Source organism: Sarcophilus harrisii, chromosome 6, assembly GCF_902635505.1.
Source record: "Sarcophilus harrisii chromosome 6, mSarHar1.11, whole genome shotgun sequence".
Taxonomy (NCBI): Eukaryota; Metazoa; Chordata; class Mammalia; order Dasyuromorphia; family Dasyuridae; genus Sarcophilus; species Sarcophilus harrisii.
The window spans coordinates 156,076,474-156,091,624 of NC_045431.1; the positions used below are offsets into that span (position 1 = coordinate 156,076,474).

At 32.2% G+C, this 15,151-nt stretch overlaps 1 protein-coding gene across 1 annotated transcript in view; it reads right to left on the reverse strand.

Annotated features, from left to right (window-relative positions):
* FRAS1 (Fraser extracellular matrix complex subunit 1) overlaps nt 1–15,151 on the reverse strand; it is a 483,962-nt gene that overhangs the window by 233,653 nt on the left and 235,158 nt on the right. The window contains exon 18 of the mRNA XM_012552056.2: nt 4,345–4,485. Within this exon, the coding sequence (XP_012407510.1) occupies nt 4,345–4,485 (141 nt within the window). The remainder of the gene's footprint in view (nt 1–4,344; nt 4,486–15,151) is intronic.

Consider the following 15,151-nt stretch of genomic DNA (forward strand, 5'->3'; position numbering starts at 1 on the left):
GATATTCCTCTCTAAGTTTTCCTTGCCAAGTTTGACCCATCAGCATTATTGACAGTATTCTTTTAAGTGGGCACCAGGATAAATCAAATTGCTTACAATTCAGTGGAGCTTGGGGAAAGAGGAAAAGGGAAGACATGGACATAAAAGACCATGACATCAGAAAAAGTGTGACAAGGGCAAAAATGATACTTAAGCAAAGAATCTTCAGGAGGAAGAGATCACTTTCAGCTATAGGGAAGGAAGAATTCATGGAGGATCTATTCTTAAAGGGCTATTCCATGCTTTTCTATTCATCCTATTATTTCTATTTTATGTATATGTCCTTTAAAATCCAATTAGATGGCTAAGTATTCTGTTCCATATCAGTCATAAACCATGAATGAGGCTGAGGACTTTGTGCAGCTCGGTTTGATTTAAATCCAATTTATGCATAAGCCAATTCACATCACTCTCATGACATCATTGGTCCTCTTTTAGAACAAAGGATGAACAACAACTATACCATTCTCTTTAGACAATACTTCCCTTTTCTTCCTTGTTGGAGGAAAATAAATGTTGTTCTTGCATCCTCAGAATTTCATTCTTGGAGTTCCTATCCTTTTTTTTTTAACCTAACTTCTACAGGAACTTAGATCATGGGATTCTTCCTCTGTATTCCTGGAAATGAGCTCACCCAAAAACGGGGGAAGGATCAGACTCCTTAGTTTTTTCCTCTTCTAACAAAAATTCAAAAACAAGGCAGTCATTCTCCTACAAGATCCCCATCATTTCTACTCCAGCAGTCAATGTTTCCAGCTCAACAAAAATCAACCTCAGAAAAATAATTGCTTCATGTTGCTTCTACTTTTCGAAGGATGAAATAATCATTAAGGCAACTTCAATTTTATCTGCTCTCCTTTTGTGAAATCAGCAGATGTCTGGATACCTGAAGCCTAATTCCATCATATATGATGTCACTATTTCAGGTTTGAGATCTATTTCTCATAATTCTTATCAATTTCTTTTTTTCCCCAGACAGTCTAGAATATGCTTTTATGACAATAACAAAAATCTTTTGTTTACTGGTCTTTACCCAATGACTCTCTAATATATTTTCCCCCTCCAGTTCTTGGATTTTCTCACGTGGACATGTATTCTTCATATGTAATGTTATCCTGCTTCCTGTGAATAAATTATACCCTTCCAAAATCATATTTCTGTCATGAGTCTCAGTGATACCTAATAGGATATATTTGCCTACTTGTGTTAGACTGTCTAGTTCATCTTGTTTGCTAACTGTACTATGTTGTTTTTTTATCATTTTATTATTATTTTAATTAAGCAAGCATTTTTTTGGCTCTCTGTCCCATTCTGTTTTGTGCATCTGTGTGAGGAGAGTCAAAGTCACAGGTCTTATTACTTAAAATCAGATTTAAAGAATATTTGATCTTGTTTCTTGTGAGTTTCAGGTTATCTTTACTGGTACAAGATTACAGCATCTGAAATTTAAAGTTAGAAGCCAATCTTCTTACTTATATGTAAGGAAGTTGAGACACAAAGGTTATATGACTTGTCCAAGATCACACAGTTGGAGGCTGTCAGGATTTGAAATTATGTCTTCTTGAATGTAAGTTTCACATGTTTTTCACTATCATGTTATCTCTCTATATTTCATTTTCCTACAGTGTAGCTACTCATTCTCTCCAGAGTATGGTTATTATCCACTAGCAATTATATCTTTCTCCCTTCCTTTTCGATTTAAAGACCTTTGGATTATTTTTGTAGGATTCTAGGTAATTACCAGTCCTTGTAAGATGTATCCTGTCTAAGGCTAAGAGCCTTTAATTCCTATATGTTAAACATGGATCAGAAATCCATCTCCATCTTCTTAACCACCTTGTTCATCTTCCAAATTGATCTTTCTCTTCTAAAACCCTTGTCTTTGTTAGGCAGCAAAAATTAAGATGCTACCTTGTGTCCCTCAGGCTGCAATATGTTGGTAAATGCTTAATAAGCAGCTTTCTAGGAGGGAAAATTTACATTTATGCAGGGCACAGTTTTAAAAAGTATAATCTGCATTATTATCATTTTCTCCATCGCTTCCTTAAATCTAAAACAAATTAAGTTATTTTACAGGGGTTCTTGGTATCCAAGGTGTAAATGCTCACACACTGAAAAATTAACAAGTGGATCTTGAAAGCCAATTGGAACTAACTCCTACACACCTTTGCCTTAAGGTCTTGAGTTTCTTGCCCAGGATTTCACAACTTTTAGTAATGCTTTCTAGGTTCCTTCTGGCAATAACATTCGGGCTCACATGAATCACCAAAAGTAAGTATTAATCATCTAGTTTGACAAGCCTTGGTAGGTTCAGTGGGTAACAGAAGAAATAATTTACCTTACTTACCCTCAGTAGGAATTAACAATCACTGCTATGAACCTCTACTGCCTCTGACCCTTCCTGGGTGATTGCTCATCTGAGAGAACCTATCAATATACCTCATTCCTCAGACAGCAAGGAGCTGCTTCCCTTCAGAGCACATGGCTCTATTTTCTTCAAAAACAGCTTCATTTTTGTTTCTTAGCTACAAGTGTTCACCATTTCTATTTTTTCCCTTTGTTCACAGAGTAACCTTCTTCTATCTTCCAACCTCTCAACACACAGTAGTTACTCCTTGACCCACTGGAATCCTTTTTCTTCTTATTTTTCATATTGAGCTTTTTCTCTATTATTAATCAATTTAATATTTCATTCTTTCTTATAGGTCTCTCATCTCATGAGGGATTAACACCTAGAAAAGCCACATCCAACTTTCTTTCCTTTTTCTTTGTCAACTAACAAGCAAGAACACATATTTTTCTCTAAACCAAAGGTTCTTAACATGGGACATATGAACTTGTCTTTTTCGGTTATCTTAATAATTATTTCAATATAACTGGTTTCCTTTAAAATCTATGTATTTTATTTTATACATTTAAAAGCATTATTCTGAAAAAGGATGGATAAACATAAAAAATAAAGAATCCCTTCCCCTAAATCCTTAATTTTGTCAAACTCCCCACCTTCCCATTCTTAGAACATTCCTTCATTTTCTCTCCTCCTCTTCACTCCATATTTCCCTTAAGTCCCCAAAGTTCAATGACTCTAATCTCCTTTTCCATTTTAAAAGATTTGCTATAAACAACACCAAACATCAATATAATCAATTAGGTTTGCATTATGTGAATTAGTCCCTGTCTTTATTTACACAAGCAGGATCATAGTTCTGGCCTTTATCACCTCCCAGCTGAACTTTTGTAAAAACTATCTTAATTGTTCTCCCTGCCTTGAGCCTGTTCTCTAATTCAAGCATCACTCAACCAATAAAATTAACTTCTTAGAACACAGCTTTCTATGAAACTCAAAAATATTCAATGGTTATCTATTGTTTCAAAGCCTTACATTTAAGGTGCTCCAAAATCTGCCTCCCATCTTTCCAATCATATTTGTCATTACTCTTCTTCAAATATTATATGCTCCAGCAAACTAGAGTTAGCTTTTCCCTAAAACTAGTATTAAAATTCCTATCTCCTTGAATTTACCCATTCCTTAGGCTTAAAATGTGCTCTCTCCCTCAGTCCAATTTCTAGACCCTGTTTCCTTCAAGATTGTCTTCAGGGGCTCCCTCTCATTTGATGCTTTTGCAGGGCCCTCCAGCTAATACTGTTCATTCCCTTTCCAATGCCTAATTTGAATACATATGGACTATTTGTGCTCACTCAGAAGTTGAATCTTCTGACCTTGTACTGATCTAGTCAGACACAGTCAGACATACGGCACTTTGCCCCCAAGATAGCAATGCCATTTTGCTCCTTTTCAAGAATGAAGGACCACAACCATAATACTTGTCGGACATATTGGATCTTCTCCCTCCAGTCTTTTGCATATATAGTCATTATAAAAGCAAGGTATATTTCCCTGTTCTCTTTATAGCACAATATTCTTGCAGAGTACCTTATGTATAGTAAATGTATAATCAATGCATGTTAGATTGAATGTCTGCATGTGTACAAATTTTCATCCTGTCAAAACATTTGCTGAACTCTTTGCAAGATAAGGAAAGGGGGCATTAGAGAGCGTGTTTCCAAAGTAAATAAACTTTCATATCCTTTCACCCATCCATCCTACTACCAGGCAAAAAAGTTAAAGATATAAAGCACAGACCAAAATATTCACAGCATCATTTTTGAGTATCAAAGAACTAGAAGCAAAAGGAGGTACCCATTAACTGAGTCATAATGGAAAAAAAGATAGCAAGTGAATGGAATAGAAAAATGTCACGTCATACAAATAAAAGAATGTGAAGAATTCAGAGCAATACTTACTGGAGCAGTTACCCTTCTGGTTGAAAGATCCATGTGGGCAGTGGGGAAAGCATCGACCATCAAAGAGCACCTGAGATGATTTACAGGATGTGCAATTGTCTGGGCTCTTCCCTTGGCATGCCAAACAGGAATCATGACAAGCTGGAGAAACACAAAGCAAGAGTTGGTGATTAACAAGGACAGAGAAATAAAAAATAAATAAATAGCTTTTACTCTTCTGAAGTGAAATAACTTAAATCAGCCTCTTTCTCAAAGCACCTCTGTCTCTCCTACTTCAACAATTGGATAGCAAATCTTACTGATTTTGCCTCCATATTTTTTCTCTTATCTTATCTCCTTCAGTTTAATCATATAGCCAAAAGCCAAGGTCCTCTTCACTTTCACTTTGTCTACTTGAACAGTCACCCAATTGTTCTCCTTCCCTCTCCAATTCATTCTTCCAGAGAAATTAAAATACATTGCAAAGTGAGTATCTGTAGAACATGGGTTACATATAGAGTAAAAATGTAAAAAAAAAGGATTTATAATTAAAATGATGATATAGTTATATGTCTATATTTATATAACAATATAGTTATATATATAAAACTATTTATATTGATGACCATTTTAACAGATCCAGAAAGTAATACAACAATATAGTTATATATATATATATATATATATATATATATATATATATAGTTAAAATGGTCATGGTATCTCCAAAATATACTCTTGCAAAGATCTAAAAATGAAGTTTCTCATCTGGGAAATCAATGGGAGTTCAGGTGAGCAGGTCTGAAACCAGCCAGCAGACAGGATGCCTGCCAGCACACTATAACTAAACACTTCATCTAAGAATACTGAAGAAAACAAAGCCCAGCACTAGCACAAAGTCTCAAACTAGGAATTATGGCTAAAGACAAGAAGAAAATATAAAATGCCATTAAGAAATCATATGGGTTAAGAGACACCCAAAGTCAAGCCAGAAGAAATATATAACTCCACAAATGCTAGAGTAGGAGATAGGGGAAGGGAAGGGATGGATAGGTCATGAGGGATACAAAAATACTAGAAGAAATAAGTAAAAGGTAAAAGTGAACAAAGAATGCTTAAGAAAAAATGGAAGAAAAATTAAAAGGGTAGGTTTAATTTGCACAATATATCAGAAACTGATTGGAATTTATAAGAAAAAAGGCATTCTCCAAGTGAAAATGGGTTAAGGATAAGAATAAATCATTTTCAAGAGAAGAAATCAAAGTTCTGTATATGAAAATATGCTTCAAATCACTACTAGAGAAATACAAATTAGAGTAATTCTGAGGTTCTACTTGAAACCTTCAGAATAGCAAAGATGATTTAAAAAAGGAAAATGATAAATGTTGAGGGAGCTGTAGGAAAAAATGGGAACTTTGATGCATTGTTTATGGACCTGTGAATGAGAACAACAATTTTTTTTTTTGGGGGGGAGGGTGGAATGGAATCATATGCAAATGATGAACTCTGTGAAAAACAGAATGGAGCAAAAAAAGCATTCAGTGAGCCCAAAAAAGATTTAGAAGTGTTAAAACATAACCAAAAGATTGAAAAAAAAATAAGAAAATATAAGTATCTCTTATCAAAAACAGATTGAAGAGAGAGAACTTAAAAACACTGATCATTCTAAAAACTATGACCAAACAATGTTTTTCTAGCACTTTCTAGAATTTTCTAGCACTTCAGGGTTTGCAAAATGCTTTACCCATATTATCTTATTTGATTCTCACAACAATCCTACAAGATATTATCATCATCCCCATTTACAGTTAGAGAAACTGAAGCTGATTATTTGTCGTGTCACACAACTAGTAAGTATCTGAAGCTGGATTTGAACTCTTAAGTCCATCACTCTAACCACTCTGGCACTTAGTTGTCTAAACCAAAAAAAAAATGTAGATACCATATTTTAAGACAGCTTGGAATAAAACTGGTCAAATATATCAGAACCTGAGGATAAAATAAAAATGGGAAGAATATACCTTCCAAAAGAAACTTTTAATTTAAATTTTTTTAAAACATTAAGAAATGGCAGGCAGAATCCAATGCTTCCACATCAAAGGAAAAAAAATACTATAAACAACCAAAAAAAAGTTCAAATACCAGGGAGTCACAATCTGAACAAAATAAAACTTAGCAGCAACTACTATATAATACAGGAAAGAAAATCTTTTAAAAGGCAAACAAAGGCTTACAACCATAAATAACTCTGCAAGACAGAGCATAATCCTATAGAGAAAGAAACACAGGACTCCAATAGAATAAAGGACTTTCAAAGATTGCTAATGAAAATGCCAGAGCTTAGTTGGAACTCTGAAATGTAAACAAAGGAATCAAGAAAAACCTAGAAAGATAAATACATTTGAGCTGATGGAAAGAACAGAAGGGTAAAGAAATGTTTACCTTCTGAAAGAAGAGAAAAGGCAAGTGGCTATTTAGAACTCCACTGTCTTTGATTACATAAAATCAAGTTTTTGCACACAAAAAACCCCAAAGCAGACAAAGCTTTTAGGGAAAAAAAAAGTAAGAAACTGGGATGGGAGATGCAGTAAGTTTCTCTGAGAATGGTCTCATTCCTCAAATATATAGAGAATTGAACCAAATGTATATGTTTTTAAAAGGACCTATGACTCAATGATAAATAGCCAACAGATACGAACAAGAACTTTTCAGAAGAAAAAGTAAACCTATCAACAGTCATATAAAAATGCTCTAAATTATCAAGAAATGCTAATTTCTAAGAGAAATGCTAATTGAAACAACTCTGAAGTACCACTTAATGACCATAAAATTGGCTAACCTGAAAAAAGGAAATGTTGGAAGGGATGTTAAACACACTAATATACTGTTGTTAGAGCTAAGAACTAGTTCAACTATTCTGAAGAACAATTTGGAATTATAACAAAAAGGCTATAAAACCATTTTGCAAAACTACTACATGGTCTATATGATAAAGGGATTTAAAAAAAAATTCAAAAGGACCCATATGCAGGAAAATATTTATAGCAAAAAAGCTGATTCACAAAAAAAAAGTTTAAATGAGTACAGGAACAGAATTTATTAAATCTAAGACAATTTTTTTAAATGCTTAGAGCAGCAAACCTAATTTTACACAAGGCAAAAATAAAAATACACACAAAGTTTTAAAAGATAAGCAAGAGATCTGTGTACTGTTTAAAAGTACCATGGACAGTGAATCTATGCAAAGGAAAAAAAAAAACCTAATCAAATTGAAGGGAGAAACTGACAACAAAGCTATAATCATATCAACACAGCACAAGAAAAAAAGTTAAAAATCCAAACGGACATTTAGAAAAGTTAAATATCAGAATTCTGGTGATTGTTGAATGGAAATTTAAAAGAATATGCATATTTCTCAGTTGTTTATTGTTCTTTTACAAAAACTGTGTACACATGTTAAAACATAAAAACCTAATACAAAAAAGCAAAAATATCAAATATATTCAATTAAGGTCAATGAACATTTCACAAAATATTAAAACTGAAAATGGAGATTAAATAATTTGATCCAAAAGTATTTGTGGGTCAAAAGCCAAATCAAAGAAACAACATATAATTAAAAAGAAAAAGAAAACAAATAAGACAACATACCAAAAATTTGGGGATACAGAGAAAGAAATACTTAGGAAATTTTTTCTATCTCTTAACACTTTCATTAAGGAAAAAAGAGAAAGATCAATGAAAATAACTAGAAAAATATCAATTAAAAAAAGCTCAACCTTTAAGTAGAAATTTTGAAAAAAATCAAATAGTGTAATAAAAAAAATCAAGCGATGAAGTGAGCAACATTTTTAAATACATAAAATAAAGAGATAATCTGATTTTTATGAAAAGAAAAAAATCAGAAATAAAAAAGTAGAAATCATAAAAGAGGGGGAAAAGAGGAAATTTTCCCCCAAAAAAACCATGATAATTTAGATGAAATAAATAGCTATTTGTACATACACACACACACACACACAGAGAGAGAGAGAGAGAGAGAGAGAGAGAGAGAGAGGGAGAGAGAGAGAGAGAGAGAGAGAGCGAGCGCAGGAAATACAGACTTTAATTTACCCAATTTTATATAAGGAAATTGAACAAGTCATAAAGAAACTCCCAAAGAAAAAGCTGCAAGATTACATGAATTTACAGTGAATTCTATCAAATAAACAAGAACAAATAATACCAACTTTACATAAATAAGGAATTCTCAAATTTTTACTTTAACAAATACAATCTTAATATATAAATCAGGCATCGATGAAAGAGAGGAAAAGACCTAAACGAAAATAATAATGACTATCAAAATAAACACTGAATAAAATATTGGCAAAAAGGGTTAGATTTATATCAGGAATTCAGAAGCACAAGAGAAGACTAATAAAAAATTTAATAACTTTATTATATAAACAGAAAGAAAGAGAAGAGGCTTTTGACAAAATTCAATATCTATTTATATTAAAAAACATAAAGAAGCGAAGGAATAAATGGATCTTTTATTAATCTGGAATCTAAAACACATAAATCTAAGATCTAACATAACCTTTAAGGAAGAAACTGAGGCCTTTCCAATAAGAATAAATGTAAAGTAAAGAGGTCCCTTTTAATATTATTTGACAATTCTCTAGCAATAAGACAAAAAAAAAAAAAGAAATTGAATAAATGGCTGTAAATAAAAAGGAAACACAATTATTGCTTTTTGCATATAGTTTATTTAGAAAATTCAGTTAAAATTAATTGAAACAATAATTCAACAAAGTAGCAGGATTATAAATTAAACCCACAAAGTCATCAATTTCTGTACATTATCCACAAAACCCAGAAAGAAAAGTTTTTTTAAATCAATTTCAAATAGCTATAGAATATATAAAATATATAACTACATAACTAAATATATAAAATATATAACTATAAAACATATATCCAAAAATGAATAGGAATTATATGAATACCATTATAAAACCCCAAAATAAAGGCAAACAAATAAATGTCAACTGTGCATGATTTCGACATACTAAAATAAAGGGTGACATAATTACAAGAAATGACAAATTAAAAGCCATACCAATCAAATGCCAAGAATTATTTTATACAACAATCAAGGGGAAAAAATTATCCTGAGGAGAAAGATAAATATTAAAAAGTAAACATTTTAAGGGAAACAATGAAAAAAATTTAAAAAGAAAACTATACCAGTTCCAGATATCAAACTATACTACAAAGCAATAATTATAAAAACAGTTTGATATTGGTTAAAAATAGGAAAAGCAAATCAGTGTTACAGTTAAATTATACAAAATCCTGAACTAAAGCAAAATAGTGCTCCAAAAATCCAAGGACACTAATTACTATGACAAAGATTCATTCAACAAAAAGTCATAGGGGGGAAATATAAAGTAATCTGGCAGAAATTAAATTTAAACCAAGATCTCATACCATATACCACACAATGAAGTTGAAACGGAAACATGATATAGATATAAATGTTCATGTCATAAACAAATTAAAGAATTAGAAAAAGACATAACTTTTACATAGAAGAGTTCAACAAAACAAGCTTAAGAATATAGGAGATAAAATGGACAATTTTGATTTCATAAAATTAAAAAGTTTTCACACAAATAAAATCTACTTACATCCACACAGAAACAAATACTCCAAATCAAAAGTAATGAGAGAAAAGCAAATTAAAACAACTCTGAGATTCCACCTCATATATTTTAGATTGGCAAAGACAACGAAAAAAAAAAGGAAATGACAATTATTGGAGAGACTGGGGAAGGACAGACATACAAATATACTGTTGTGAGAGTTGTGAATTAGTCCATTCATTTAGGAAAGCAATTTGGAACCACATCCATTTGGCTTATATGCCCAAAGGATTAAGGAATGAGGAAAAAGTATAGCATCAGTTTTTTTTTTTAATTGCAAGTAAATGAAAACTTAAAAAGTACCTTTCAACTGAAAAATAATTAAAAAACTAAATGGAATGGAATATTAACATCACAAATACATCACAAAAACAATGCAAAATGGATGAATTCAATCAACTCAAGAAAGACTTGCATAAATTGATACTTAAGGAAATGAGTAAAATCTAGAGGACAAGTTATACAGTGACTACAACACTGTAAATGAAAAGAACTTTTAAACTTTTAAATATTTTTATCAAAACAATGACCAAACTCAACACCAAAACCTTTGATAGTGATGTTAATGTGTGGATTCCATATGCTTGCCTATGTACGCTTATTTGTTACATGGGATTACTTTTGGAAGAAAGGGAGAATTGTGGAAGAATAGGTAAAAGTGGTAGTAATAAAGATGACTTTTTTAAATCTTCAATTAAATGCTTAAAAAACACAAAGTCGAGGCTAGGGGAAAATTCAGAGGGAGACAGAAACAAGCAGGACAATTCTGGAACTAACATACTGAATTTGTATGCACTTGATAAAAAAAAAAAAAGAAAAGAAACTACATGTAACAGATTAGTTTAATATACAGTACATATGGTTTAATATACAATCTTTTTTTTCTCTTTGTCTACAGTAATGTTCATGTTTGGTGATGCGTGACACGTTCAAAATATTAAAAAACAATTTTCTTTAAATGAAAAAAAGTTTTCAAAGTCATATTATACATGGCTATTCTCAGATTCTGAAACATATTTCTTCGAGAAAGACTAAACATGTAAAATTTCTTCATTTTTTCAGAATGGTCCAAGTATTTAATCAAGTAAAAAATATAAGCTCATGAAAGAACAGAAAATGTTTTTCATTTTTTTTGTCCTTGCATTTCTGGCACAGTTCTAGCCTTATTGATAATATAACTGATTCTATGCTTCCCATAAAATCAAGGCCCATCTTTTCAATGCAATCACTTCCCTGGCATTGCAACATAACAGTAAGAATTGGAATACCACTGCTGCTCAAGAATTAAAGATGGCCATCACAGAAAGCAATGGTGAATATGTGTGTATGAGTATATATTATATGTATGTATACATATGTGTGTTTATACATGTGTGCACACACATGTACATATGCATTGTATATTCACAAGTGTATATGTACATACATATGCATGAGTATGTGTATATATATGTATGACATCAAGCTACACAAAAGACATTCCAATTTATTCAATTCACCTCTCTATAGTTCAGCTGGGGCCCTCCTTCCATAGTCCCCACATTCCCTTGAGCTGCCATAACCACTTTCATGGCTTCCAGCATGTCCATGGATGTTTAATTATAGTACAAATGTATTTTAAATGACTGGATTTAAAACTGCAAGACTCCATATAGTCCATAGGACTGTATGATTCTTTTCATAAAAATGTTTTTCTATCTTTAACTTTTTGGTAAATTAAATATATATATATATATTACTATCTTTCATCTTTATAATACCTTCATTTCTAAAATATATTCTTTTCCCAAGAGATTCTATGATGACACTAGCATATCCATTTATAACTAACTAAAACAAAAACACAAAGAAATTCAAAACACTGTAGAGGTTTTCAAAATGTCTGTCACAATTCTGCTCTCTTAGGGAAATCAAGATTATACCGCAATGACTCCTTCATATATCCTATATTTTCAGAAATTGGCTGGGAAGTACATGATTAAATGTAACTTTAAAAAAACATATTGTATTGCTGAAGCAGAATTTTAACTGATTCTAAGCCTATACAGAATGAAAATGCTTCTCTAATAAATTCCTGACTCTCTTAAAGATTCTAACTAATCTATCCATTATTCACTTGCTTCCATCCTCTCCTTTTAAATATTCAGTAAGATTCCATAATCTTCATTTTTTTTGTTAATGATTCTAAAGAAAAAAGGTTTAATATCTTCACATTCAAACCATATCAGTTATGTTTCCTGGCTCTCCATATCAAAAACAGTGATTTTAGTCATTTGCTCATCTCATACTGGACTTGTGATTTCCTAGGAAAAATCCCTTTACCTATATAGACTGAGACCTACTATTAAAAGTTTAAAAAGTCTTAGAAAGTGTTATTAGTATTAGAAAGTTAAAGGCTCAGAAAGACTGCTGATCCATCAATCAATCAGGACTTTTGAATGGCCAGATATGACAGGGAATACAAAGAATTCTGTCCTCATGGAGCTAGCATTGTAATAGAGGAGATAACAAGGAATAAATAGGTTAATATAAGATAAATTTAGAATAAATGGAAGATAACAGATGGGAAAGGATGTCTCCAGACGTTAGCATTTCAGTTGAGTCTTAAAGGAAGCCAGAGGGCAGAAATGAAGAGGGAAAGAATTTTAGGGAGGAGGGACAGTCAATGTGGGGGCATTTGTCTGTTGTTATAGAATTACTACTTGTTAAAGACAATATTAAAACTCAAGAGCTCCTGAGTAAAAGTCCAGCACTCTCCCCAATCCCCTTAATTGAAATATTTTGATTTATACTATAAAACGATACAAATAGAATGAGGAATGAAAATGAAAGGGATAAAGTCCAACAAAATTTATCATAGAAGAACAAAAAGAATACCACCACCATAGCAAGGATGTGTTCATAGAATGATAAAAGTTTAAAGGGGGTATGAGAAATCAGGTCAGAAAGAAAAAGAGCTGAAAGAAACTTGATATTAACAAGTTATAAAACTGTAGGTTATATAAAATAATAGGATGGATGAAAAAGAAGAACAGCTGAGAGCTGAAAACAGACTCAACAGATAAGAAAAGATGAGAAATATCGGGATTTAAAAGATTGCAAAATGAAGAACGAGAGACAAAAATTGGACTTTCCTAAAGTTGTTAGTACTTCTTATCCCAAGGCTGAAGAGTTAAAATGCAGTTATTTCTCTTGAAATCCATCTTTCTTAACGATGCATATTTTAGATCTTTTATGTAACATAAAGGTGAGGTATATCAACCTACCCAGGTAAGTGGCTACACATTCCCTTCTGGGCTGGCTGTCTCCTTTGATTTCTATAATTAAAACTCTGCCCAGAGGCCCTCATTGCGTCCTAGCAACACTGAAGTAGATCAAAATACCCAGAATTTACTCTGGTGCTTCCCTCTTACCTAAAGCAAATTAATTTATTTACAAAAACATCTGTTAAATTACATGTTTTTTTAAAAAAGGAAATGGGGCCAAACCTGTAGCTACTTCAACCAACCGCACCCCACAAAACAAGATTCAGCTTGAGAAGGCAATACTGACTTAGAGGGAGGAGGTGACTAGATGACTCTTTATAGCTGAAAACTGGGTAATGCTTACCTGAACCAAATTCCATGATCACTCGAAAAAAACGAGTTTGTACAGAGTTGAGAGACTAAGTCTCTTATTTTCTCTCCATTTACCTTTTAAACCCAATGCCTCTTCTAAAATCAGGAATGAAAAAGGAGACACACAAAACTGTTTTTTCTTCTTTAATTTAGGAATTTTTTAATATAAAATACAGTGTTGGAAGCTCTTCAAAACTTTGACAATGTGAATTCATCAAGCTCTCATTTGGAAAGTATAAGTCTGTATCACTAAATGGACACTGAATTGTGCCAATTAAATTGAATTAAACAATTCAATTTAGGTTCTTTATACAGGAAAGAACATGTCTGGGTGAATATGAGGTAAGAGAGGGGACGAGTTATGTTCCCTCAAAGAACTGCTGATTTTCTAAGCATTATTCAACAGTTTAAAACAGCAAGTGAGGTTTCTACAAGGTTTCTAGAGATATTGAATGAATGACATGAGGCTCATCAGATGTCACACTCAATATTCAAGGAAAATTAAAGACAACAGAGTTTTGAGAACTAAGAAGATAAAAGAAAGAATAGTTGAGTTCCCTGAAGGGTCTTAGGCAACTCAATTACTTGATTTCCTCAGCATTCACAACACTTGTAAATGGATCATCATAATTTACTCAATTACCTATGGGGAGGTCAGCAGGAAGGCAGCAAGGATTTCTAATAAGTCCCTGTTAGGTAACCAGGGATCATGGTAAATAATGATTTGTCCAGCCAAGAATCACAGGGTGATAAGGGAAAACAAGAGGTCAATATCTTCCAATGAAATTTCCTTATTGTTTAGCCTAAAGATAAGAAGATTCCCAAAATATCCCTTTATTTACTTCAGTAAAATATCACTATGTACCTAATTAAAGTCCTAATGCTATAATATACTCATGATTAAGATCATAGGAGCATAGATTTAGTGATAGAAAGGAACTTAGGAGCATTCTAATCCAACAACCTCTTCATATTGTAAACAGAGACACTGAGGTCCAAAGAGGTAGAGGTGGTGTAATGCAAAAAGGTATAGGTAGCAAATGAAAAAACCTAGGATTGGAATCCAGTACCTCTAATTCCAAATTCTGCCCTCTTTTCTACTCATATTTATCCACTCCACAGGTTAGAAGGTCAAGCAATTATTAAGTACTTACTGTGCATCATAGGTAAGATGGAAAAATATTATCTATATATAAATATGTATATACATATAAACACACATGTATATGTGTGGATATGCTATGAAGGGGTATATATGTATGATAGGAGCATCACATATACTCACTGTGTATAGGAGACATATATCTGTGTGTACATATGCCTATATGCACATGTGTATATGTATGTGTGCACATATATTTGTTTGGGTTTTTATTTGCTAATTTTAAATTTCACCAATTTAACTTTTTTTTCTTCAAAGTGAATTATACCAGCATTATTGATTTAAGCTCTTTGACATTATTTTCGAACATTTGGGTCTTTTATTCTCTCTGAATCAATGTCAAATTCCAGACAAATTCT